Source organism: Balaenoptera physalus (genome assembly GCF_965194825.1).
Source record: "Balaenoptera physalus genome assembly, chromosome: 9".
Lineage (NCBI taxonomy): Eukaryota > Metazoa > Chordata > Mammalia > Artiodactyla > Balaenopteridae > Balaenoptera > Balaenoptera physalus.
In genome coordinates, this window is record NC_138888.1 from 89,838,334 (window position 1) to 89,862,793 (window position 24,460).

At 38.2% G+C, this 24,460-nt stretch overlaps 1 protein-coding gene across 10 annotated transcripts in view; it reads left to right on the forward strand.

Moving 5' to 3' along the window:
- The window catches only part of SNAP91 (synaptosome associated protein 91), a 171,432-nt gene that overhangs the window by 43,752 nt on the left and 103,220 nt on the right, over positions 1-24,460 (forward strand). For all 10 annotated transcript variants that reach the window (XM_082474181.1, XM_082474184.1, XM_082474185.1 and 7 more), the window contains exons 3-4: positions 23,304-23,446; positions 24,082-24,157. In XM_082474181.1, the coding sequence (XP_082330307.1) occupies positions 23,304-23,446; positions 24,082-24,157 (219 nt within the window). The remainder of the gene's footprint in view (positions 1-23,303; positions 23,447-24,081; positions 24,158-24,460) is intronic.

Genomic DNA, 24,460 nt, shown 5'->3' on the forward strand with positions numbered 1-24,460 from the left:
TGGTTTAGCTTTCTGCTGCTACCACCTGTTATATCTGAATTTCTGACCATCTTTCATTTTTCCCTACAGTTACGCATCAGTACATGAAGTCTCAACAGCTTCTCTTCTGGGTCTCAAGAGCAAATGTAAAGCCTTTTTTCGGCTTTTCCTTTATTCCCCCCCCACCCCTTTATCCCCTAGGGATTAAGGATATATATGAAGGAGAGGCCTAAATATTCTTTTCATTTTGCTTAAACATTCTTTTTCTCTTTTACTGCAGGAAAGAGATATTACGTATATGTGTTTTTATATAATATATTTATTTATGTGTTGATATATATAATATTTATGTATTAAATAATCCATAAAATAAATATGTATAAAGAACTAGAGTTGTATTCCTTAGTATTTCAGACTGAAAATAGACTTGGGTTTTTTTGAGGTTTTTTTTGACATTTCCTTCTAGGAAGTTCTGTAGAGGATTGTGAAAAATAAAAACAAATATGACTTTGGGTAAGCCAAGGAGATGGGATAGTGCTGGGAGGTGTTGCCAAGGATCCTTGTGTTGTGGAGGAACAGGAGTGGAAAGCACAGAACATCCAGCCCTGTACTAGCCTTGGAGTGAGGGCTAAGAACTTGGGAGAGGGCTTCCCTGGTGGCTCAGTGGTTAAGAATCCGCCTGCCAGTGCAGGGGATGCGAGTTTGAGCCCTGGTCCGGGAAGATCCCACGTGCCGTGGAGCAACTAAGCCCGTGAGCCACAACTACTGAGCCTGCACTCTAGAGCCCACGAGCCACAACTACTGAAGCCCGCGCGCCTAGAGCCCATGCTCCGCAACAAGAGAAGCCACCGCAATGAGAAGCCCGCGCACCGCAACTAGAGAAAGCCCGCACGCAGCAACGAAGACCCAATGCAGCCAAAAATAAATAAATTTATATAAAAAAAAAGAACTTGGGAGAAACCCTGAGATTAGGCTATAGATACAGCAAAGGAGGAAAGTTCTAAATGTCTACAGCAGGAGTTGTCATTTCTGGATACTATTTATTTTTAGGAAACATAAGCTTCACATATGTGAGTGGGGAGCTTGATTGGAATCAGAAAACTGATGCCTTATTTCTGCTGCTTGAGTCCTAACTATGCAACGCTGCTTTTCTCTATGGCTCGAGAGCACTCTAAAAGGAGGTGTTGAATATAAAGGGTTAACCGAGGTTGGAATGGCTGTTCTTTTCTGAGGATGGAATAAGAAGTGATGGGCTGTGGTTAGTGCATGAAGGACTTAGGTTAGACATTTAAAAAGACGTGCAGGGTTGATCAGTGTTGAGATACAGTAATTTACTAACATGGCAAATTCTTCTCCAGACACCCCTAAAATGTTGTTTGGGGATAACTTAAATATAAGCTTTTAATTTTAGTCCAAGTCTCTGTGAAAAACAAAAACAAAACTTAAGGTCATCATGTAAATAGGGCATGAGTTAATTTACCTGACACACTTGAAGACTAGACGTAGGTAGATCATCATGTGGCAGTAGAAGGAACTCAGAAACCCAAGCTGCACATATCTTCTGAAATCTCCCTGGCAACGAAGTCAGCAAAGGCCATCCTTCCAGCAATTACTGCCAGCTTAAAGAACTGGCTAGAGATTCTTTGTGGATTGCCCAGAACACCATGATCTTCTGTTTCAGTGGTTCTGTTACAAATGTCATCTCCTACCTCTGTGATACTGTCTCCTTTTTTGGTATCCTTTTAAAATTCTGTTCATATAAATTGTCATCTGGTTCTTAAGGCACAGAGTTCTTTTGAGAACCCTATGATAATTTATAGAAAACAATTGGAAGAGGATAACATATAAAAGCAATGTAGTGTTATGGCTAGTGGACGTATGTGTTTATTTCTACCTCAAGGTTACAGTGTTAATGCCAGAACTAACTGTGTACAGATCCTGAAGGACAAAAATGTAACCTTCCAATTTTTGTCCTAATAATTTTCTACTACCCTAGAGTTAACTGGGGGTGCAGTATTTGGTAAATGGACTGCTTACCTGCCCCCTACCCCCCAATCCCAAGCAATAGTGGTTCATGGCCCTGGATCCAGAGTCATGCAGGCAGGCAGGTGGGCACTTGTCCTGGCTCCTTGAAGCTCTCTGAGTCATGATCCTGCATTCGGGAGGCACGTGGTCGGTATCTCCTCTACTCCAACTGGTCAGAACAATCATAGTCAGTAATTTATAATGTTCCTTATGAAAAGTTGCCTATGCCTGCATCTCAAACCGACCCATGTTTAGAACTCTTTTGGGTATAGTTTCCATGAGGCTTAAATGATTGACATAATTCTTGGGATGTCCTTTTATGTGTTCCACAGACAATTCCATCGGATGTAGCTCAACCATTTCACAGGGCATGGGGCTCCCTGTGGATGGGAGTAAAGTCCAAAAAGAGAGTGACAAAGTAGGTGAAAGTAAGTAGAAAGAGAAACAAGAACACGAATGCAAGCGTATGCCTACAGTGCTTCTCTTTCCCAGAGGGTACAAGAGGCACTTCATCCAATTGTTCAGATGCTACAAGCTCATCATTCTTGATTCTTCTCTGTATCTCATGCCTCCCATCAAATCCATTGGCTAATATTCTTGGCTCTGCCTTTGAAATAATCCAGAATCCTACCTTTGGTTTTCCTGCTTCTATCCCATTGTCACACTGATGTAAGCTCACTATCACCTCTCACCTGAACTATTGAAATAGCCTCCTTTATTGTCTCCCTAACTCCACTGCCTCTACCCAGTGTAGGCTCCACATTGCCCCCAGAGTAACTCTTCAAAATATAAGTTGGGTCATATCATTCCCCTGCTCAAAACCCTCTAGTGACTTCCTACTGCATTTTAATGAAATGCCAAGTCCTTCCTGTGACCTATGATGCACTGAGTTACCTGGTCCTGATAATTCTCTGTCTGCCACTCTCTCTGTTGCTTGCTGTTCCCCAGGAACCTGGCTTTCTTGCTGTTTCTTGAATCCATCAGGCATGCTCTCACCTCAGGGCCTTTGCATTTGTTGTGGGCTCTGCATAGAACATTCCTTCCTCACTGCGTGTAGGTCCCTTTAAATGTCATTTCTGTGGGGCAGCCTTTTCTGATCACCCTCTCTGAAACAGTAACCACTACTACTCTGTGACCCCTTATTTTATTTCTCATCACATTACTTGGCTCTGCCTGGCACATGATGAGCATTCAGTAAATATTTGTTAATTAGTGAATCAGTTGAATTAACAAAATATGCCAAGTCCTTTTTGATCTAGGTAGCCAAAGGGTGACTCTAATTATAATTGTGTGTGTGTATCCATCCCTTTTTGTGTATACTATACTATGTATGTAGTAGAGTATGTATATATGTGTGTGTATAAATGTGTGTGTGTGTGCGTGAGCGTATCTCAACCAAAGTATCTAGCACCCAGCCTGATATATTATCAAAGTATCCATCCCTTACAGTGTATCAGGCTCTGTGCTAGATATTTTGCTTGCATTACCCACTTTAATAAAATAGCTCTCAGATAGGTGTCGTCGTTATCCCCGTCATGGTAATGCAGAAATGGAAGTTGAGAGGCAACTTGGCTCAAGGTCACACAGTTATTCAATAACAGATGATAATGGACAGGGTGTGATCTGGCTCCAAAACCCTTACTGAGTGACTTGACTATGCTATCTGTATACTACATCTCCTAATTTTGAATTTGCCAAAACCCTATAGGGGAACAAATAGGATAAGCAGGAGATTTTTGTAGTATATATTTCTACAAAGGATTACAAAAAAATCACAAGGTATACATATTTTTCTTTGAGATGAAAGATGTTCCCTTAGTGGTTTAGAAATTAGGTTACATTAAAGTTCACAGATAGTAATATGAAATACAAATAAAGTTTTTATTCAGCTATATTGACCAAATTTAGTGAAAAATACTAAAAGCTTACATTTTATACCTTCCTATTTAAAGGATTTGTTTGAAGGATACCTGTTGTTATGTTCTGCAAATCCTGTTCTTCAAGTTGGGCACATTTACAAAGTGCTCCCCCTTGATCTCTATAAACCCGAAGGTGTTTATTCTTTTATTTCCTGCTCCATTCATCCTTGTTATCTACACTTAACAGTTGAGGGACATCACTTACCCTTGCTGTCTCCACCTTTGCTGTCGTTCACGGAGCTCTCAGCGCCTCCCCGCTAAGCCCTCACTAGGCCACTTCATTTCACATGCTCAGCCCTGCCTAGACTTGCCAAGGTTCTCCCAGGACCCCTCCTCAGCTTCTTTTCTTTTGGGATGTCCATGCAGTGTCCAACCACCTCCTTCATATTTTTGTTCTGATTACTGTCTGTGCTACCTCTGAACTTCTATATGCAAAATTCATATCTTATAAAATTATTTCACATTTGTTAGGTCTTTCTGCATGGCACACACAAACTCTCTTTCTCCTTCCCAAAATATAATTCTTTCAGTTGTACCCTCTTATCCTAGTTCCTGTAACCAGCTCACCTGAAACAGAACTTCTATGCAAAAAGCGCTTATCTCTCAAGGGAAGACATTAAGGGGCTGTTGAACACTCTGTAAAAGCTCAGAAGCAACGTGGTTTTGAGGAGCACTGAGTGAGATGCTCCAAGGATGTTAGAGCCGGAAGGCACTGGAGAAGTCATGGGCCTGGTTCCTTTTGTTGTGTTATGTTCTGTGTAGGTTGCATCACTTAGGTTGCTTTCAGCTGCAAGTAACAGAATACCCTACGAAAGGAATTGACAAGATGATTTACCAAGAAGTCTGGAGAGGAGCCCGTTCCTGGGTTTGATTAGGAGCTCAGCAGCATCACCACCGGACCAGATGCTCTCCATAGTTCCCCTTGCTACCTTCAGCCTGTTGGTGAAGCCTGTACTTCTGTGTCATGATGACCATGATGTCACAGGCATACACAGCTACGTCCACTGAAAGAGAGGAGACTTGTTTCCACTCTGTTAATTGTACAGCTCTGCTCATTCCAAAGGGAAACGTTTTCCCAGGTGATCCAGCAGACTGCCACTCTTATGTCCACGGCTAACTACAGGGGAAGCAGGGATGGCACGTATCTGGCATTTTTAGGCTTTCTGATGGGCGAGGTGGGCGTGTGGATTCTGCTGGTATAGAAGAAGAGAGAAGGAACTAGCTATTGGTGTGGCAACCATTAATGTCTGCTATTCATACTGAACCCAAGAAGAGGAGCTTCTGAACCATCTGCATCATTACCTTTTTGCATTGCCCAAATTGGAAGGATTAGTTTCAGTTTACAAATGTTTGAGCTCTCTGATGTTGTTAACTAGCAGGAAGGAAGGGAGAGAGGAAGAAAGAAAAAAGATATAAATTCAGAAGAACTATAGTTAATAAATTTTCATATATATCACTTCACGTGGCAAATACTCTGAGATATTATGATGTATCAGCAACTCTTAAAACCTTCATATTACTGTGTCACTGGACTTTGGTCTATAACTTCTCATTTTCTTTTTGGGGGCTCAAGTTTAGATGATTGTAAGATAAAATAATGACCAATCTTTGTACCCCTTTCTGGCATTCAGTTGAAGGAAAATTGCTTTCTTAGTGGAGTTTGACAGAATCATGTAATTGAACTTAGGAAGAGATTTTTTAAAAATTGAAGTATAGGTGATTTACGTATAATTTACAATATTGTATTAGTTTCAGGTATATAACAAAGCGATTGTTATTTTTATCAGATTATATTCCGTTATAGGTTATTACAAGATACTGAATATAATTCCCTGTGCTCTACAGTAAATCCTTGTTGCTTATCTATTTTATGTACAGTAGTTCATATCTGTTAATCCCATACTCCTAATTTGTCCCTCCCACCCTCCCTCACTCTCCCCTTTGGTAACCATAAGTTTGTTTTCTATGTCTGCTAATTTGTTTCTGTTTTGTATATAGATTCATTTGTATTGTTCTTAGATTTCACATATAAGTAATACCATATAATATTTGTCTGTTTCTGTCTGACTTACTTCACTCAGTATAATATTCTCTAGGTCCATCCATGTTGCTGCAAATGGAAATATTTCATTCTTTTTTATGACTGAGTAATATTCCACTGTATATATATACCACATCTTCTTAAGCCAGTTATCTGTTGATGGGCACTTGGGTTGCTTCCATGTCTTGGCTGTTGTAAGTAGTGCTGCTATTGAGGTTCATGTATTTTTTCAAATTAGAGTTTTTGTTTTTTCCAGATACATACCCAGGAGTGGGATTGCTGGATCATGTGGTAGCTCTATTTTTAGTTTTTAAGGAACCTCCATTCTGTTTTCCATAGTGGTTGCACCAATTTACATTTCCACTGACAGTGTACAAGGGTTCTCTTTCCTCCACACCCTCTCCAACATTCATTAATTGTAGACTTTTTGATGATGGCCATTCTGACCAGTGGGAGGTGATACCTCATTGTGGTTTTGATTTGCCTTTCTCTGATAATAAAAGATGTTGAGCATCTTTTCATGTGCCTTTTGGTCATCTATATGTCTTCTTTGGAAAAATGTCTGTTTAGGTCTTTGGCCCATTTTTTTATTGGGTTGTTTATTTTTTTGATATGGAGCTATAGGAGCTGTTTGTATGTTTTGGATACTAACCCCTTGTTGGTCACATTGTTTGCAAATATTTTCTCCCATTCTGTAGATTATCTTTTCGTTTTGTTGATAGTTTCCTTTGCTGTGCAAAAGCTTTTAAGTTTGATTAGGTCTCATTTGTTTATTTTTGCTTTTATTTCATTTGCCTTGGGAAGCTGATCTAAGAAAATATTGCTACGATTTACGTCTGAGAATGTTTTGTCTATGTTCTCTTCTAAGAGTTTTATGGTGTCCTCTTATATTTAGGTCTTTAAACCATTTTGAGTTTTTTTGTTTGTTTGTTTGTTTTTTTAGTATGGGTGTGAGGGAGTGTTCTAATTTCATTGATTTATATGTAGCTGTCCAGCTTTTAGGGAGAGATTTTTAAATGGAATAGAAGATGCCTTTCTAAATGTAGGCTGCTGATAAAAGTACATGTGACAATGAAATAAAAAGTAACTCTTCCTTTCTAATTTGGTGATTCAGTTATGTCCAGTAGGAGTTACAGAAAGAAACAGCCTCTAATACCTATCAATTTTATCATGAAAATATCTTAAATTGAGGCAGCTAATGCTAAGCCAGTCATGGCCATCTCTTTTGTATGTCAGGGCCTGTGTTAGGTACAGAGGATCCAAAGATATAGAGATGGCCTCATTCCTACCTATTGGACCTTGAGCTCCAATGGGGCAGAGGCTTATGTAAACAGGCAATTACAATTCCAGGTACTACAGACTACAATAGAGATGTGTAAAAGTAAGGATTAGCATTAGCACAAATGACAGTGTCTGTCCTATAAGGTAGTTCATATTATCCTCACTTCTAGGTGAAAAAAACAGCCACAGAGTAGTCAAATTAACTTGTCCATAAACAGCCAAGTCAGATTGTGGACTGGATTTCTGGCCCCAAGTCCAGTGTCCTCTGGCCTACTCTGCATGGAAAGGAAAATCAGGTCTCTCTTCCCCTTGAGGGCAGTGTCAGAAAAAACCTCATGGAGGTTATAATATTTGAGATTGGCTTTGAGAGATGAGATCTCAGTAGGGTGAGGGCAGAGACATTCTAAGCAATGAGAACAGCATGAAAGGCTTCAGTGCTATATTGTTGGTGCACAATTTGTAGCAGAGAAAAAATTAGGAAGGTGGCTGAGCCTTCTAATGAAAGGCCTTATACTCAGGGTTGAGGTATTTACTTAATTCAGTGAACAGCAAGAGGATCCAGTGGGGTTTGAGCAGGTGACTGCTATAACCAGAAGGGTACACTTAGGCAATTATTTTTCCACAAATATATCTAGTTGGGCTGGAGGTGATCCAGAGAACAGGCTAAAGAGCAGACCAAGCAAGAGGTAACGAGGGCCCTGTAATGTGGCTACCTTTTCACATGGCTCAGGTAGATGAGAGTCTCCCATAGTCATGGAACAAGAAGCTGGTGATCACAAATTTGAGAGCCATTCAGGTTTGTTGCTATTTTCTTGTCTTAGTGAACAATTATTTACAACTCCTAAAAGTTCAAGATTTTTTCCCACTCCCATTTATTTCTTTTATTCTCTTGATTATATTATCTTGCCTCAGAGAGATTTATCTAAGACATTTTTAACAGCTTAAAACTACTGAAAAGAGAGACTTACTTTGTGACAAGATAGAGTAGCAGGGTCTGTATTTACCCTCCTTCCTGAAACAGCTGAGAAACTGGACAAAGCATATGAAATAACTCTTTTCAATATGTTGGACATTAGGCAATAAATGACAGTGACCCCTGAGAGACGGGGAATAAACAAGGTTAACTCTAGGGCTGTCCAAGCTCACTGCCATGAGAGGGTCTCCGTGCCATAGCATAGGGTGCTGGACCCCAGCTGGATCCTAGTGGTCTGCTGAATGGTGGAGGGTGGAGCTGGTTCTTTGAGAACACTGACGCAGTTAAATGCCTTTACCCAGGCTGATCAGAAAAGAAGAAAGATGTAAATGACCAATATCAGGTAATTAAGAGAGGGGGTGACGTCACTACTGATTCTGTAGCTGTTAAAAGGACAATAAGGGAATACTGCTAATGAGTTGATGCCAATAAATTCAACAACTTATATGAAAATGACCAATTTGTTAAAGGCACAAACTACCCAGGCTCATTCAAAAATAAATTTAAAACCTGAAAAATCCTATACCTATTAAAGAAATTGAGTTTATGGTTAAACACCTAGCAAAGAAAACTCCAGGCCAAGATGACTTAATTGGTGAATTCTGTCTATAAAAGAAACAATCCCAAACTCTTTCTAGAAGAATACACAGACTCTTCCAGAAAATTGAAAACGAGAGAACACTTCTCTACTTATTCCATGAGGACAGCATTACCAAAGATGTTACAAGAAAAGAAAAGCTATAGACCAATATCCCCCATGAACATAGATGTAAAGATTCTGAACTTCCCTGTGGCACAGTGGTTAAGAATCCGCCTGCCAGTGCAGGGGATATGGGTTCAATCCCTGGTCCGGGAAGATCCCACATGACTTGGAGCAACTAAGCCTGTGTGCCACAACTACTGAGCCTGTGCTCTAGAGCCCACAAGCCACAACTACTGAGCCCGCGTGCCACAACTACTGAAGCCCATGTGCCTAGAGCCCATACTCCGCAACAAGAGAAGCCACCACAATGAGAAGCCCGTGGACCACAACGAAGAGTAGCCCCCGTTTGCCGCAACTAGAGAAAGCCCGCGCACAGCAGTGAAGACACAACACAGCCAAAAATAAAAATTTTAGCAAATCAAATCCATGATAAAATATCATGACCAAAGGGGTTTATCCCAGGAATGCAAAGTTGGTTTAACATTTGAAAATCAGTCAATGTAATTCACCATAATAACCAACTGAAAAAGAAAAGTGATTATGATCAGTATTTGACAAAGTCCAATATTCATTCATGAGAAAAAAATCTCAGCAAACTAGGAACAGAAGGGAACTTTCTTAACCTGTCATAGGACATCTATGAAAAACCTACAGCTAACATTATACTTACTAGTAAAAGGCTAAATGCTTTCCCTCTAAAACCAGGAAAAAAGACAGAGATATCTTCTCTTACCATTTCTATTCAGATTGCACTGGAGATTCTAGCCATTGCCATCAAGTTTAAAAAAAAAAAAAAAGAAGGGAAAGGTATTGAAATTGCAAAGAAGTGAAAACTGACTTTTATCACAGATCACATGATCATCTATGCAGAAAATGTGATGGAATCTACCAAAAAGAACTATTAAATGACTGGAGCAAACTGTAGGCTACAAGTGAATAATACAGAATAAGTTGTATTTCTCAATATTGGCAATGAACTATTAGAAATTGAGATGGAAAATAGTACCATTTACCATATCAAAGAATATGAAATACTTAGAAATGCATCTGACAAAATATGTATGAGACTTGTATACTGAAAACTGCAAAACATTGCTAAGAGAAATTAAAGCAGATTTAAATAAATAGAGAGACAAACCATGTACATGGATTGGAATACTTAGTATCGTTAAGATGCCAGTTCCCCCTCAGTTGATCTATAGATTGAACATAATCTAAATCAGAATCCCAACAGACATTTTTGTTAAAGTTGATCAGCTCCATCTAAAACTCATATGGAAATACAAAGGATCTAAAAAGAGCTAAAACAACTTTAGGAAAGAACAAAGTTGGAAGAGTAACTTTACCTGATTTCAATTAATTATTATAAATTTATAGTAAGCAAGATAACGTGATATTAGTATAAAGTTGGACAAATAGATGAATAGAACAAAATAAAGAGTCCTTTAATAGGCCCAAAGATATGTGATCAAAATTTATTTTTAACAAAGGCACAAAGGCAATTCAGTGGGGAAAGAATAGTCTTTTCAAGAAATGGTGCCGGAACAATTTGATATCCATCTGCAAAAAAAAAAAAAAAATCATATATCCATACCTCACACCATTTATAAAAACTAACATTGTATTATAGACCTAAATGTGCAATCCTAAAATTATAAAACTTCTAGAAGTAACATAGGAGAAAATATTTGTGACCTTTACTTAAGCAAAGATTTCTCAAATATGACACCACAAACATAATCCATGAAAGACAAAAATGTGATAAATAGGACTTAATCATAATTTCTGTTCTTTGAAAGACACTGTTAAGGGAATGAAAAAGCCACAGACTGGAGAAAATATTTACAAATCGTGTGTCTGAGAGAGGACTTTATCCAGAATCACTCAGTGATAAGAAAACAAACAATCCAATAAAAATGGGCAAAGAATATATACCAATGGCAAGTAAACTAATGAAAAGCACATGAAAAACATGTTCAACATCATTAGTCATCAGGGAAATACAAAGAAAAACCATCATGAGATACCACGCTACACCTGTTAGAATGGTAAAAAATAAGTAAACTGAAACACTTATGTACTGCTGGTAGGAATGTAACATGATACAATCATTTTGGAAGTATTGATAGTTTGGCAGTTTCTTAAATATTTACTTCCAAATGACTTAAACATTTCACTCCTGGGCAATTACCCAAGGGAAATTAAAGCATATGTCCATAAAAATACTTGTACACAAATGTTTATAGCAGCTTTACTTGTAATAACCAAAAACTGGAGTTGCCTCAGATGTCCATCAACAGATGAATGGATAGACAGTTTTGGTATGTCCATATAAGGCAATACACCTCAGCTATAAAAAGGAATGAACTGTTGATACATGCAGCAATTTGATGAGTTTCAAAATAATTATGCTAAGTGAAAGAATCCAGACCTCCGCCCACCCCCGCCCAAAGAAAAAAGTATGATTTTCTTTACAGGAAATTGAGAAAATACAAACTAATGTATATTTACTGAAAACAAATTGGTGGTTGCTAAGGGACAGCACGGAGGCAAATGGGGAGGGATAGGAAGGAGGATTTTATAAACGGGATTGAGGAAACCTTCCGGGTGATGGATATGCTCATTATCTTGATTTTTGTGATAGCTTTATAGGTGCATATGGTAGTCAAAACTTATCAAATAGTATGCTTTAAATATATGCAGTTTTGTGAATCTCAATTATACTTCAGTAAAACTATTTCTAAACTACCAGAGTGACACCAGATCTGTCTTCCCAAGTTCAACTAAGACTTTGAATTCTTAGGAATTCAAATGTGATAAATATTTAGCATTTAGATTCTCACGATTTTCAAGAGTTTTTTTCAGCATGTTTATGTCTTTGTTCAGTTTTTTGAAGTTCTTTACATGGAAGCCCTTTATTTCATGAAGAAGTAGAGCAGTATAAATGCATACAAACTACTGGTGAGAATATAAATTGGTGCAATCACTATGTAACAACACTTCTAATGTAAAATATGTGCATACTCTACAACATAGCAGTTCTCTTTCTTGGAATGGACCAAGAATAGCAGCTCTCAAACTGGCCTCAGGTCGCCTTTGCACTCTTAAATTATTGAGGAATTCAAAGAGCTTTTGTTTATGTTATGTGAGTTATATCTTTAGATATTTACTTATATTAGAAATCAAAACATAACATTTAGAAATATTTTTCATTTTTAAATAACCATAATAAACATACTGACAGGTTAACACAAATAATACTTTTAGGGAGAATAATGGTTTTCCAAAACAAAAAAATCAAGTGAGAAGAGTGGTATTGTTTTATATTTTTAATATATTTATATCTAATATCTTGCTCAATTGAAGATGGACGCTCATATCTGTTTTTATATTTAATCTTTTGGGATATACTGTCTTAATTGAAGTGTATGAGGAAAATCTGGCCTCACACAGATATACAGTTGGAAAAGGGAGAACCTTTGCAGATAATTGTGGGTAGTCTTCTTTGATACTACACCGTAACTCTCTAAGTGATAGTTTTTTAAATTTAAGTTGCAGTGTTGAATATGAAACCACATTAGTGAATTTTTTGTACTCTGTTGCATTAAAATCCATTGGCATTTGTCAATCTGTACTTTGAATGCATTGATCACATTATTTGTAATATGCACTAGTTTGGAAAATATTGGCTCAGGTGAGTAATTCACATCTTCCAAATGTTGACACATTTCATTATATAATATCAACAAATGATACTCATTAATATCACCAACAATCTTATCAGAAAAGTCTCGAAGAACTAGAAAACTGTCAAGCTTGCCATGGCAGACGTAAGTTTTCTGAAATTCTAATTTTTACTTGAAAGACTGAATTTTATCAATGGCAGCCAGTAATACCATTTATTTCTTTGAAGTGACAGGTTCACTTTCTTTATTTTCGAGAGATAACTGTTAAATACCAAGTCTGAATCATGATGGTTTGAAATCTGTCAGTCATTCTTTCAAGTAAAACAGTGGTCTGTGGAAAAAATGGTTAGTTCAGCTTGCAATTCAAGCACACGATTGCTTTTCCTTGAGATAGACGTTGCTATTTGTTAGACATCAGAAGTGCCTTATGCAGCTTCACATTTAGGGACAGAACAGGAAACATTTTCTGTAAGAGGTCAACAAGTATATACGTTAGACATTGTGGACCACGGAATTGAGTTTTAGTTGAGTGTTATAACGATTCAGCTACATCAGTGCAGTGTGAAAGCAGCCTTAGACAATATGTAAACAAATCGATGTGACTGTGTACCAATAAAACTTTATTTACAAAAACAGGGAGCAGACTAGGTTTGCACAGCAAACTGTAGTTTGCCAACCCTGACATACAGTATTAAAAAGATGAGTATATTAAGGTTAAGAGTTAATAAAATTAATAACTTACTGCTTCACTAAGGACATGCTTCTCAGTAGCATTGATATCTGTCATCATTCTTCTATCTGAATGATAGATGCTCTTGAGCATCTATCAAGAGGATCCATGCTTACTGCTCTTCATTGTGTAACCCTCCGCTCGGATGCTATTCTCAGCATCTGAGCCCTGGATTCTAGAGTTTATCCTGCCTCGAGAACGTCCCATAAATTATCTCTACCCTCTTTTCAAACTCAGCTCTTTTTGACTTCTCCTTCTTGATCTCAAACATGCTTACATGTGTCCCGTCTTTAAATGATAAAAGCCTTCCTTTGACCCTCTCCTCCACTCACACCCAGTCTGTGCTTGGGCTCTATTTCCTTTGCAATGGCAGCAGTCTCCTAGTCGTACATTTTGTTCTTAGGGTTCTCTTTGCTAGGACTTTTGTAATGTTTGATACCAGTGATCCCCGATTGCTTCTTGAAATTTTTGAAGTTCTCAGTTGCCTCCAAAATTTAATTTTCCTGGGCTTCTATTTATCATTCTGATGGTTCTTTCACCCAGTTTTCTTCCATTCATCTCTTAAATGTTGGTCTTTCTTGGTTTTGCTTCTTATTTTCTTATTTATAACAGATAATTTTCATTGTTCTTTGTATGATCCATGGGTTACCTCTTCTGCTTTCATGATTTCAGCTCCCATGTCTTTGCTGGTGACTCCCAAAGTTGTATCTAGACTAAGCGTTTCTCCTGAGCTTTAGAACATGCTTCCACTCCCCTATCAGACATCTCAATTTGGAGCTCCAGCAGCTACTTCATATGTATCATGTCTAAAATAGTTTATTTCTCTTTTGAAACCCACTTTCCTCCTTATTTCAGTAAAAAGCATTTACTGGGCCCCGAACTAGAAATCTGGAATTATTTAAGATTCCTTTTCCCTTCACCTCTAATATCTATGTGCTCACCTGCAAATCCCCATAGCTGTACCTCCTAAATTTCTTTCTGCTACATTCATTGTCTCCCTGTCTCCACTGCCTTTTCGTGAGTTCAGCTTCCTCTCTCTGGCTCTCAGCTGGGCTTTCTAATGTACCCTTGTCCTGTCTTCTAGTATATCTTTCCAGGCAAAGGTGATTCTTCCTTATCTGCCTCTTCTTACCTTGCCGATATTATTTAGTAGTCACTGGGTAATGCGGTTGCCTGTAAAAGCAAAATCTTATTGGTACTTTTCTGCTAAAAGACTCCCAGGGGCTCCCCTTGGTCCAAAGGGTGAAGTTGAAACTCTTTAATGCCAGGTGTGAGATCTCTCACTGGCCATCCCCTGGCTCTTTAGTTAAGTTCCTCCCCTCCGTCTGCCCACATATACCCAGCCCCCAGACCACCACAGTTCTCCAGGGACACATCCATCACCTCTTACGGCTGCACTCTTTGCACATTTGCTAAAAATGTCCTCACTCCCCTCCCATGTCACAGTTGACTTAAGGTTCCCGCTCCACTCTTTCCTCCCCGTGGAATCTTTCCTAATACCCCACCATACTCTCACAGTACACTGCATGGATAACAGCATTGACAGACATTTATTTTGGGTGCCTACTTTGTTCAGATCATTTGCAATCCTTATAATAACCTTGAAAGGTAGTAATTATTACTCCCATTTTAAAGATGAGGGCCCGAGTCCAAGATACATAATATTAAATGATTTGTCTGAAGTTACACATGTAGATGGGGACTGAGCTAGGCTCTGGACCTGGGTTCTTTCTGTTCTATCAGTCTGTATCTCTTTACTCTTCTAGGGATTTCTTTACTATCTGAACATGTATCCATCTCCTCTGATCAGCAATACATTTCCACATCACCAGTTCAATAAAAAAAGGAATAGAAGAATTTGTGACTGACACAGAGTTTCAGGTATAAAGCAGTCCCATGATATAGTCTCAGAAAACCGTGTTAGAGCTTAGTGATTTGTCTTTTTCAAAGAGCTGTTTATTTAGATCTTGGGTAAAGTATTTTGTTTCTTGTACATTTTGGTCAACAAATGTTTACTGTGTGCAGTGTTCTCCGAAGCCCTGCCCAGGAAACAGACATTGGTATGATTGTTTCCATCCTCAGAGAGCTTTGGTATGGTAGGAATTTATGACAGACACACAGCTGATGTGGACAGGCAGTAAGAATAAAGTGCCTCAGGTTTTTAAGCAGAGGAAGGTCACATGAGACTGCATTCAAATGGGACCAGGAAAGATTTCCTGATGGATGAGTAGAATCCCAATAAAGGGAGATATTTATTTTAAACTTCCTATCTTCCTATTCAGGGGATAGGAAGTTTAAAATAAATATAAAGTAAGAAAGAAGTCTGGTTTGGTCCATTTATAATTCAGATCAATTATTGATACCCTTTGGTCTTGGAGTTAAGAGCAGTGATGGAGTATCAATTTTAAAAATTCTGTTTATTGTACAATAAACAAATGCATAAAACAAATGTGGGGCTTAATGATTAATGAGTGTGGATTTTAAGTAAGGAACAGAGTGGGTTTGTCTTTGCGTTTGTTGCATGGGATTTCCTAGGCACTGGGTATCACTGCGGTCCTCTGCAGGATGGGTGTGGCCTGTAAGAGAATTCCCGCAGTTTTCTTGTCCTGACAAGGTCATCTTGTCTGTTGAAGTAATTTTCTTAAGTCCACACTGTGCCAGGGTGGCTTTGCTTCTGTTCCTTAGGACATGGTCTTTGGTTGCCTCAGCTAACTTTTTGACAGTGCTCACTTTTTCTGAATTCTCGGCAGCCCCTCTTGGACACTATAGACATTTTTCTTTCCCTGGGGTACACCTGGAATAGTAGCTAATATGTAGATGTGGATGGTGAACGTGTTACAAAGATTTACTCTCTTATAAACTCAGGTCAAATCATAGTAATTTAATGCCTGCATGATCTGTGAAAGCTTTGATGAGCATAGTGGAATTCTTTCTTCTTTTACTGTTCCCTCTCATTCTGCCACTTACATGACAAGTGTGGTATTAGCACCCATCAAAATTAAAATCCAAGTGAAGTAGGCTTTTCGATATAGTATTTCAAAAAATACACTTATGTTATTGCCTTCAGATGGTATATATCAGGAGTCCCCAACCCCCCTGGGCTGCACAGCAGGAGGTGAGGGGCAGGCAAGCGAGCGAAGCTTCATCTGTAGTTACAACCTCTCCCCATTGCTCGCATTACCGCCTGAGCTCCACTTCCTGTCAGATCAGCGGTGGCATTAGGTTCTCATGGGAGCTCGAACACTACTGTGAACTGCACATGCGAGGGATCTAGGTTGCGTGCTCCTTATGAGAATCTAATGCCTGATGATCTGAGGTGGAGCTGAGGCGGTGATTCTAGCGCTGGGGAGCGGTTGCAAATACAGATTATCATTAGCAGAGAGGTTTGAATGCACAGAGACCATAATAGATCAATTGCTTGCAGACTCATATCAAAAGCCTATCAGTGAGTGGCAAGTGAAAACAAGCTCAGGGCTCCCACTGATGCTGCATTATGGTGAGTTATATAATTATTTCATTATATATTACAATGTAATAATAATAGAAATAAAGTACACAATAAATGTAATGTGCTTGAATCATCCCAAAACCATCCCCCCGCCCAGTCCGTGGAAAAATTATCTTGTATGAAACCGGTCCCTGGTGCCACAAAGGTTGGGGACCGCTGGTGTATAGAATAAGTGTCCGCATGTTTGAGACTTTGTGCTAGGAGTGATAACAAAAAAGATTAACATAAAGTTTAGCTTTCCTGGGAGTTTGTAATTTTAAAAAATGACAGTGGTACTGGAAAACGGATAAAGTTCAGAAAGGATACAGAAGAGAATTCAATAGAAAAAATAAGCCCAAGAAAAAATAAATATATTGGGTAAATGTATTTATATGTCGATGTGTGAAAATATGACATTTAATCTTCTTTGAAGGAAAGATTTATTTTTTTTAAATTTTATTTATTTTTTTATACAGCAGGTTCTTATTAGTCATCAATTTTATACACATCAGTGTATACATGTCCATCCCAATCTCCCAATTCATCACAGCACCACCATCACCCCCCGCTGCTTTACCCATTGGTGTCCGTACATTTGTTCTCTACGTCTGTGTCTCAATTTCTGCCCTGCAAACCGGTTCATCTGTACCATTTTTCTAGGTTCCACATATATGCGTTAATATACGATTTTTGCTTTTCTCTTTCTGGCTTACTTCACTCTGTATGACAGTCTCTAGATTCATCCCCGTCTCTACAAATGACCCAATTTCGTTCCTCTTTATGGCTGAGTAATATTCCATTGTATATATCTACCACATCTTCTTTATCCATTCGTCTGTCTATGGGCATTTAGCTTGCTTCTATGACCTGGCTATTGTAAATAGTGCTGCAGTGAACATTGGGGTGCATGTGTCTTTTTGAATGATGGTTTTCTCTGGGTATATGCCCAGTAATGGGATTGCTGGGTCATATGGTAATTCTATGTTTAGTTTTTTAAGGAACCTCCATACTGTTCACCATAGTGGCTGTATCAATTTACATTCCCACCAACAGTGCAAGAGGGTTCCCTTTTCTCCACACCCTCTCCAGCATTTGCTGTTCGTAGATTTTCTGATGATGCCCATTCTAACTGCTGTGAGGTGATACCTCATTGTAGTTTTGATTTGCATTTCTCTAATAATTAGTGATGTTGAGCAGCTTTTCATGTGCTTCTTGGCCATCTGTATGTCTTCTTTGGAGAAATGTCTATTTAGGTCTTCTCCCCATTTATAGATTGGGTTGTTTGTTTTTTTAATATTGAGCTGCATGAGCTGTTTATATATTTTGGAGATTAATTCTTTGTCCGTTGATTCGTTTGCAAATATTTTCTCCCATTCTGAGAGCTGTCTTTTCGTCTTGTTTGTAGTTTCCTTTGCTTTGCAAAAGCTTTTAAGTTTCATTAGGTCCCATTTGTTTATTTTTGTTTTTATTTCCATTACTCTAGGAGGTCGGTCAAAAAAGATCTTGCTGTGATTTATGTCAAAGTGTTCTTCCTTTGTTTTCCTCTAAGAGTTTTGTTGTGTCCAGTCTTACATTTAGGTCTTTAATCCATTTTGAGTTTATTTTTGTGTGTGGTGTTAGGGAGTGTTCTAATTTCATTCTTTTACATGTAGCTGTCCAGTTTTCCCAGCACCACTTATTGAAGAGGCTGTCTTTTCTCCACTGTATATCCTTGCCTCCTTTGTCATAGATGAGATGACCATAGGTGTGTGGGTTTATCTCTGGGCTTTCTATCCTGTTCCATTGATCTATACTTCTGTTTTTGTGCCAGTACCGTATTGTCTCATTACTGTAGCTTTGTAGTATAGTCTGAAGTCAGGGAGCCTGATTCCTCCAGCTCCGTTTTTTCCCCTCAAGACCGCTTTGGCTATTCAGGGTCTTCTGTGTCTCCATACAAATTTTAAGATTTTTTTGTTCTAGTTCTGTAAAAAATGCCACTGGTAATTTGATAGGGATTGCATTGAATCTGTAGATTGCTTTGGGTAGTATAGTCATTTTCACAATATTGATTCTTCCAATCCAAGAACATGGTATATCTCTCCATCTGTTGGTATTATCTTTAATTTCTTTCCTCAGTGCCTTATAGTTTTCTGCATACAGGTCTTTTGTCTCCCTAGGTAGGTTTATTCCTAGGTATTTTATTCTTTTTGTTGCAATGGTAAATGGGAGTGTTTCCTTAATATCTCTTTCAGATTTTTTATTATTAGTGTATAGGAATGCAAGAGATTTCTGTGCATTAATTTTCTATCCTGCAACTTTACCAAATTCATTGATTAGCTTTAGTAGTTTTCTGGTGGCATCTTTAGGATTCTCTGTGTATAGTATCATGTCATCTGCAAACAGTGACAGTTTTACTTCTTCTTTTCCAATTTGTATTCCTTTTATTTCTTTTTCTTCTCTGATTGCCATGGCTAAGACTTCCAAAACTATGTTGAATAATAGTGGTGAAAGTGGATATCCTTGTCTTGTTCCTGATCTTAGAGGAAATGGTTTTGGTTTTTCACCATTGAGAATGATGTTTGCTGTGGGTTTGTCGTATATGGCCTTTATTATGTTGAGGTAGGTTCCCTCTATGCCCACTTTCTGGAGAGTTTTTATCATAAATAGGTGTTGAATTTTGTCAAAAGCTTTTTCTGCATCTATTGAGATGATCATATGGTTTTTATTCTTCAGTTGGTTAATATGGTGTATCACATTGATTTGCGTATATTGAAGAATCCTTGCATCCCTGGGATAAATCCCACTTGGTCATGGTGTATGATCCTTTTAATGTGTTGTTGGATTCTGTTTGCTAGTATTTTGTTGAGGATTTTTGCATCTATATTCATCAGTGATATTGGTCTGTAATTTTCTTTTTTTGTAGTGTCTTTGTCTGGTTTTGGTATCAGGGTGATGGTGGCCTCATAGCATGAGTTTGGGAGTGTTCCTTCCTCTGCAGTTTTTTGGAAGAGTTTGAGAAGGATGGGTGTTAGCTCTTCTCTAAATGTTTGATAGAATTCACCTGTGAAGCCATCTGGTCCTGGACTTTTGTTTGTTGGAAGATTTTAAATCACAGTTTCAATTTCATTAATTGTGATTGGTCTGTTCATATTTTCTGCTTCTTCCTGGTTCAGTCTTGGAAGGTTATACCTTTCTAAGAATTTGTCCATTTCTTCCAGGTTCTCCATTTTATTGGCATAGAGTTGCTTGTAGTAGTCTCTTAGGATGCTTTGTATTTCTGCGGTGTCTGTTGTAACTTCTCCTTTTTCATTTCTGATTTTATTGATTTTTGTCCTCTCCCTCTTTTTATTGATGAGTCTGGCTAATGGTTTATCCATTTTGTTTATCTTCTCAAAGAACCATCTTTTAGTTTTATTGATCTTTGCTATTGTTTTCTTTGTTTCTATTTCGTTTATTTCTGCTCTGATCTTTATGATTTCTTTCCTTCTGCTAACTTTGGGTTTTGTTTGTTCTTTGTCTAGTTCCTTTAGGTGTAAGGTTAAATTGTTTATTTGAGATTTTTCTTGTTTCTTGAGGCAGGCTTGTATTGCTATAAACTTCCCTCTTAGAACTGCTTTTGCTGCATCCCATAGGTTTTGGATCATCGTGTTTTCATTGTCATTTGTCTCTAGGTATTTTTTGATTTCCTCTTTGATTTCTTCACTGATCTCTTGGTTATTTAGTAACGTATTGTTTAGCCTCCATGTGTTTGTGTTTTTTACATTTTTTTCCCTGTAATTGATTTCTAGTCTCATAGTGTTGTGGTCAGAAAAGATGCTTCATATGATTTCAGTTTTCTTAAATTTACTGAGGATTGATTTGGGACCCAAGATGTGATCCATCCTGGAGAATGTTCTGTGCGCACTTGAGAAGAAAGTGTAATCTGCTGTTTTTAGATGGAATGTCCTATAAATATCAATTAAATCTATGTGATCTATTGTGTCATTTAAAGCTTGTGTTTCCTTATTAATTTTCTGTTTGGGTGATCTGTACATTGGTGTAAGTGAGGTGTTAAAGTCCCCCACTATGATTGTGTTACTGTCGATTTCTTCTTTTATAGCTGTCAGCAGTTGCCTTATGTATTGAGGTGCTCCTATGTTGGGTGCATATATATTTATAATTATTATATCCTCTTCTTGGATTGATCCCTTGATCATCATGTAGTGTCCTTCCTTGTCTCTTGTAACATCCTTTATTTTAAAGTCTATTTTATCTGATATGAGTATTGCTACTCCAGCTTTCTTTTGATTTCCATTTGCATGGAATATCTTTTTCTATCCCCTCACTTTCAGTCTGTATGTGTCCCTAGGTCTGAAGTGGGTCTCTTGTAGATAACATATATATGGGTCTTGTTTTTCTATCCATTTAGCCAGTCTTTGTCTTTTGTTTGGGGCATTTAATCCATTTACATTCAAGGTTATTATCGATATGTATGTTGCTATTCCCATTTTCTTAATTGTTTTGGTTTGTTTTTGTAGGTCCTTGTCTTCTCTTGTGTTTCCCACTTAGAGAAGTTCCTTTAGCATTTGTTGTAAAGCTGGTTTGGTGGTGCTGAATTCTCTTAGCTTTTGCTTGTCTGGAAAGCTTTTGATTTCTGCATCGAATCTGAATGAGATCCTTGCCGGGTAGAGTATTCTTGGTTGTATGTTCTTCCCTTTCATCACTTTAAATATATCATGCCACTCCCTTCTGGCTTGTAGAGTTTCTGCTGAGAAATCAGCTGTTAACCTTATGGGAGTTCCCTTGTATGTTATTTGTCGTTTTTCCCTTGCTGCTTTCAGCAATTTTTCTTTGTCTTTAATTTTTGCCAATTTGATTACTAAGTGTCTCAGTGTGTTTCTCTTTGGGTTTTTCCTGTATGGGACTTTCTGCACTTCCTGGACTTGGGTGGCTATTTCCTTTCCCATGTTAAGGAAGTTTTCAACTATAATCTCTTCAAATATTTTCTCTGGTCCCTTCTCTCTCTCTCCTCCTTCTGGGACCCCTTTAATGCGAATGTTGTTTCCTTTAATGTTGTCCCAGAGGTCTCTTAGGCTGTCTTCATCTCTTTTCATTCTTTTTTCTTTATTCTCTTCTGCATAAGTGAATTCCACCATTCTGTCTTCCAGGTCACTTATCCATTCTTCTGCCTCAGTTATTCCACTATTGATTCCTTCTAGTGTATTTTTCATTTCAGTTATTGTATTGTTCATCTCTGTTTGTTTATTTTTAATTTTTCTAGGTCTTTGTTAAACATTTCTTACATCTTCTCAATCTTTGCCTCCATTCTTTTTCCGAGGTCCTGGATAATCTTCACTATCATTATTCTGAATTCTTTTTCTGGAAGGTTGCCTATCTCCACTTCATTTAGTTCTTTTTTGGGATTTTTTCTTGTTCCTTCATCTGGCACATAGCCCTCTGCCTTTTCATCTTGTCTATCTGTGAATGTGGTTTTTGTTCCACAGGTTGCAGGATTGTAATTCTTCTTGCTTCTTCTGTCTGCCCTCTGGTGGGTGAGGCTATCTAAGAGGCTTGTGTAAGTTTCCTGTTGGGAGGGACTGGTGGTGGGTAGAGCTGGCTCTTGCTCTGGTGGGCAGAGCTCAGTAAAACTTTAATCCAGTTTACTGTTGATGGGTGGGGCTGGGTTCCCTCCCTGTTGGTTGTTTGGCGTGAGGCAACCCAACACTGGAGCCTAGCCAGGCTCTTTGGTGGGACTAATGGCAGACTCTGGGAGGGCTCACGCCAAGGAGTACTTCCCAGAACTTCTGCTGCCAGTGTCCTTGTCCCCACAGTGAGCCACAGGCCCGCTCCCCGCCTCTGCAGGAGACCCTCCAACACTAGCAGGTAGGTCTGGTTCAGTCTCCTATGGGGTCACTGCTCCTTCCCCTGGGTCCCGATGCACAGACTACTTTGTGTGTGCCCTCCAGGTGTGGAGTCTCCATTTCCCCCAGTCCTGTAGAAGTCCTGCAGTCAAATCCCGCTAGCCTTCAAAGTCCGATTCTCTAGGAATTCCTCCTCCCATTGCCAGACCCCCAGGTTGGGAAGCCTGACATGGGGTCAGAACATTCACTCCAGTGGGTGAACTTCTGTGGTATAAGTGTCTTCCAGTTTGTGAGTCACCCACCCATCAGTCATGGGATTTGATTTTATTGTGATTGCGCCCCTCCTACCGTCTCATTGTGGCTTGTCCTTTGTCATTGGATGTGGGATATCTTTTTTGGTGAGTTCCAGTGTCTTCCTGTCGATGATTGTTCAGCAGTTAGTTGTGATTCCGGTGCTCTCTCAAGAGGGAGTGAGAGCACATCCTTCTACTCCACCATCTTGAACCAATCTCTCTGACATTTAATTTTTGAAAATCTTTTTAGCTGTTGTCAATGCAATTTTGGACTCATAAACTCAACAGGTTTAAATGTTTAAAATCTGAAATGAAATTTTTTTATGCAATCATTAGTGTCATTGACTGAAATCTTCTATTTTCATAGATTTGATCCAGGCTACCAATGAGACCAATGTTAATATTCCTCAGATGGCGGACACGCTCTTTGAGCGGGCAACAAACAGTAGCTGGGTGGTTGTATTTAAAGCTTTAGTCACTACGCATCATCTCATGGTGCATGGAAATGAGGTAAACCATGTAAACCTAACTTTTCTTTTTTTGGCAGGGGAGGGAGGCTGGTGATGACTTAAGTTTCTTAAGCTTTCACTAATTAGGAGAAAAATAAGAGGAAGTATATGGTTCACAGTCATCTGGAGTACAATTTTAATCTACTGTTTAGCTGTTTTTCAGAAATATGTTGTTAGACATTTTGGTAGAGATATCAAAGTGTTAAATCTATATATACCATGTAAACATATTAATGGACAAAAATATTAGGAGAAAGGAACAACAAAATTATTTTCCCATTGGGAAGTAATTCCTTGTGCCTCTGTGAAAATTGCTTTCATAAAAATGTTAATTTTGGAAAATATTGACTAAACTAAAAATTAGCCATTTTATATGGGATACCTACTGAATCCTATTAAATTGCAGTGTTTCTGTTATATACAGAAATGAAAGATCACACAATTTAATTCTATTTCAGTGAGTATGATCAGTTTTTATTCCCCCTCAGAGAAAGCCCGCAGACTAGGAAACTTTATACTGAGTAAAAAATATCACAATGAGAGTTTATATTTTTAGAAAATTCCCTTTAGTATCAGAACTTGTTTAAAGTAGTGATTTCAGAATATTGATGTTTAGTTCTGACTTTTGTTTTTCAGAGATTTATTCAGTATTTGGCCTCTAGAAATACACTATTCAATCTCAGCAATTTTTTGGACAAAAGTGGATCCCATGGTGAGAATATTATGTTTTATAATTTTCTTGCTAATGTTTTTGATGCAGAATTTTTTGATTTTTGAAGTGAGGTTATTAATTAAAAATCAGTGTTAACTGATAGCTCCATTGGATATACAAGAAAAAAAATGTAAATGTAACTGTATAGTTACTTTATATTAGCTTTAAAATATTTAATTGTTATGCAACTCAGCATATGAATTATACATTAATTCTATTTCTTGTCTTTTTCAGTGTTTACCTTAAAAAGTAACAGTGGGTATGTTAGATCCACAATTGTTTGTTAATGAAGGTGTAAGAGGC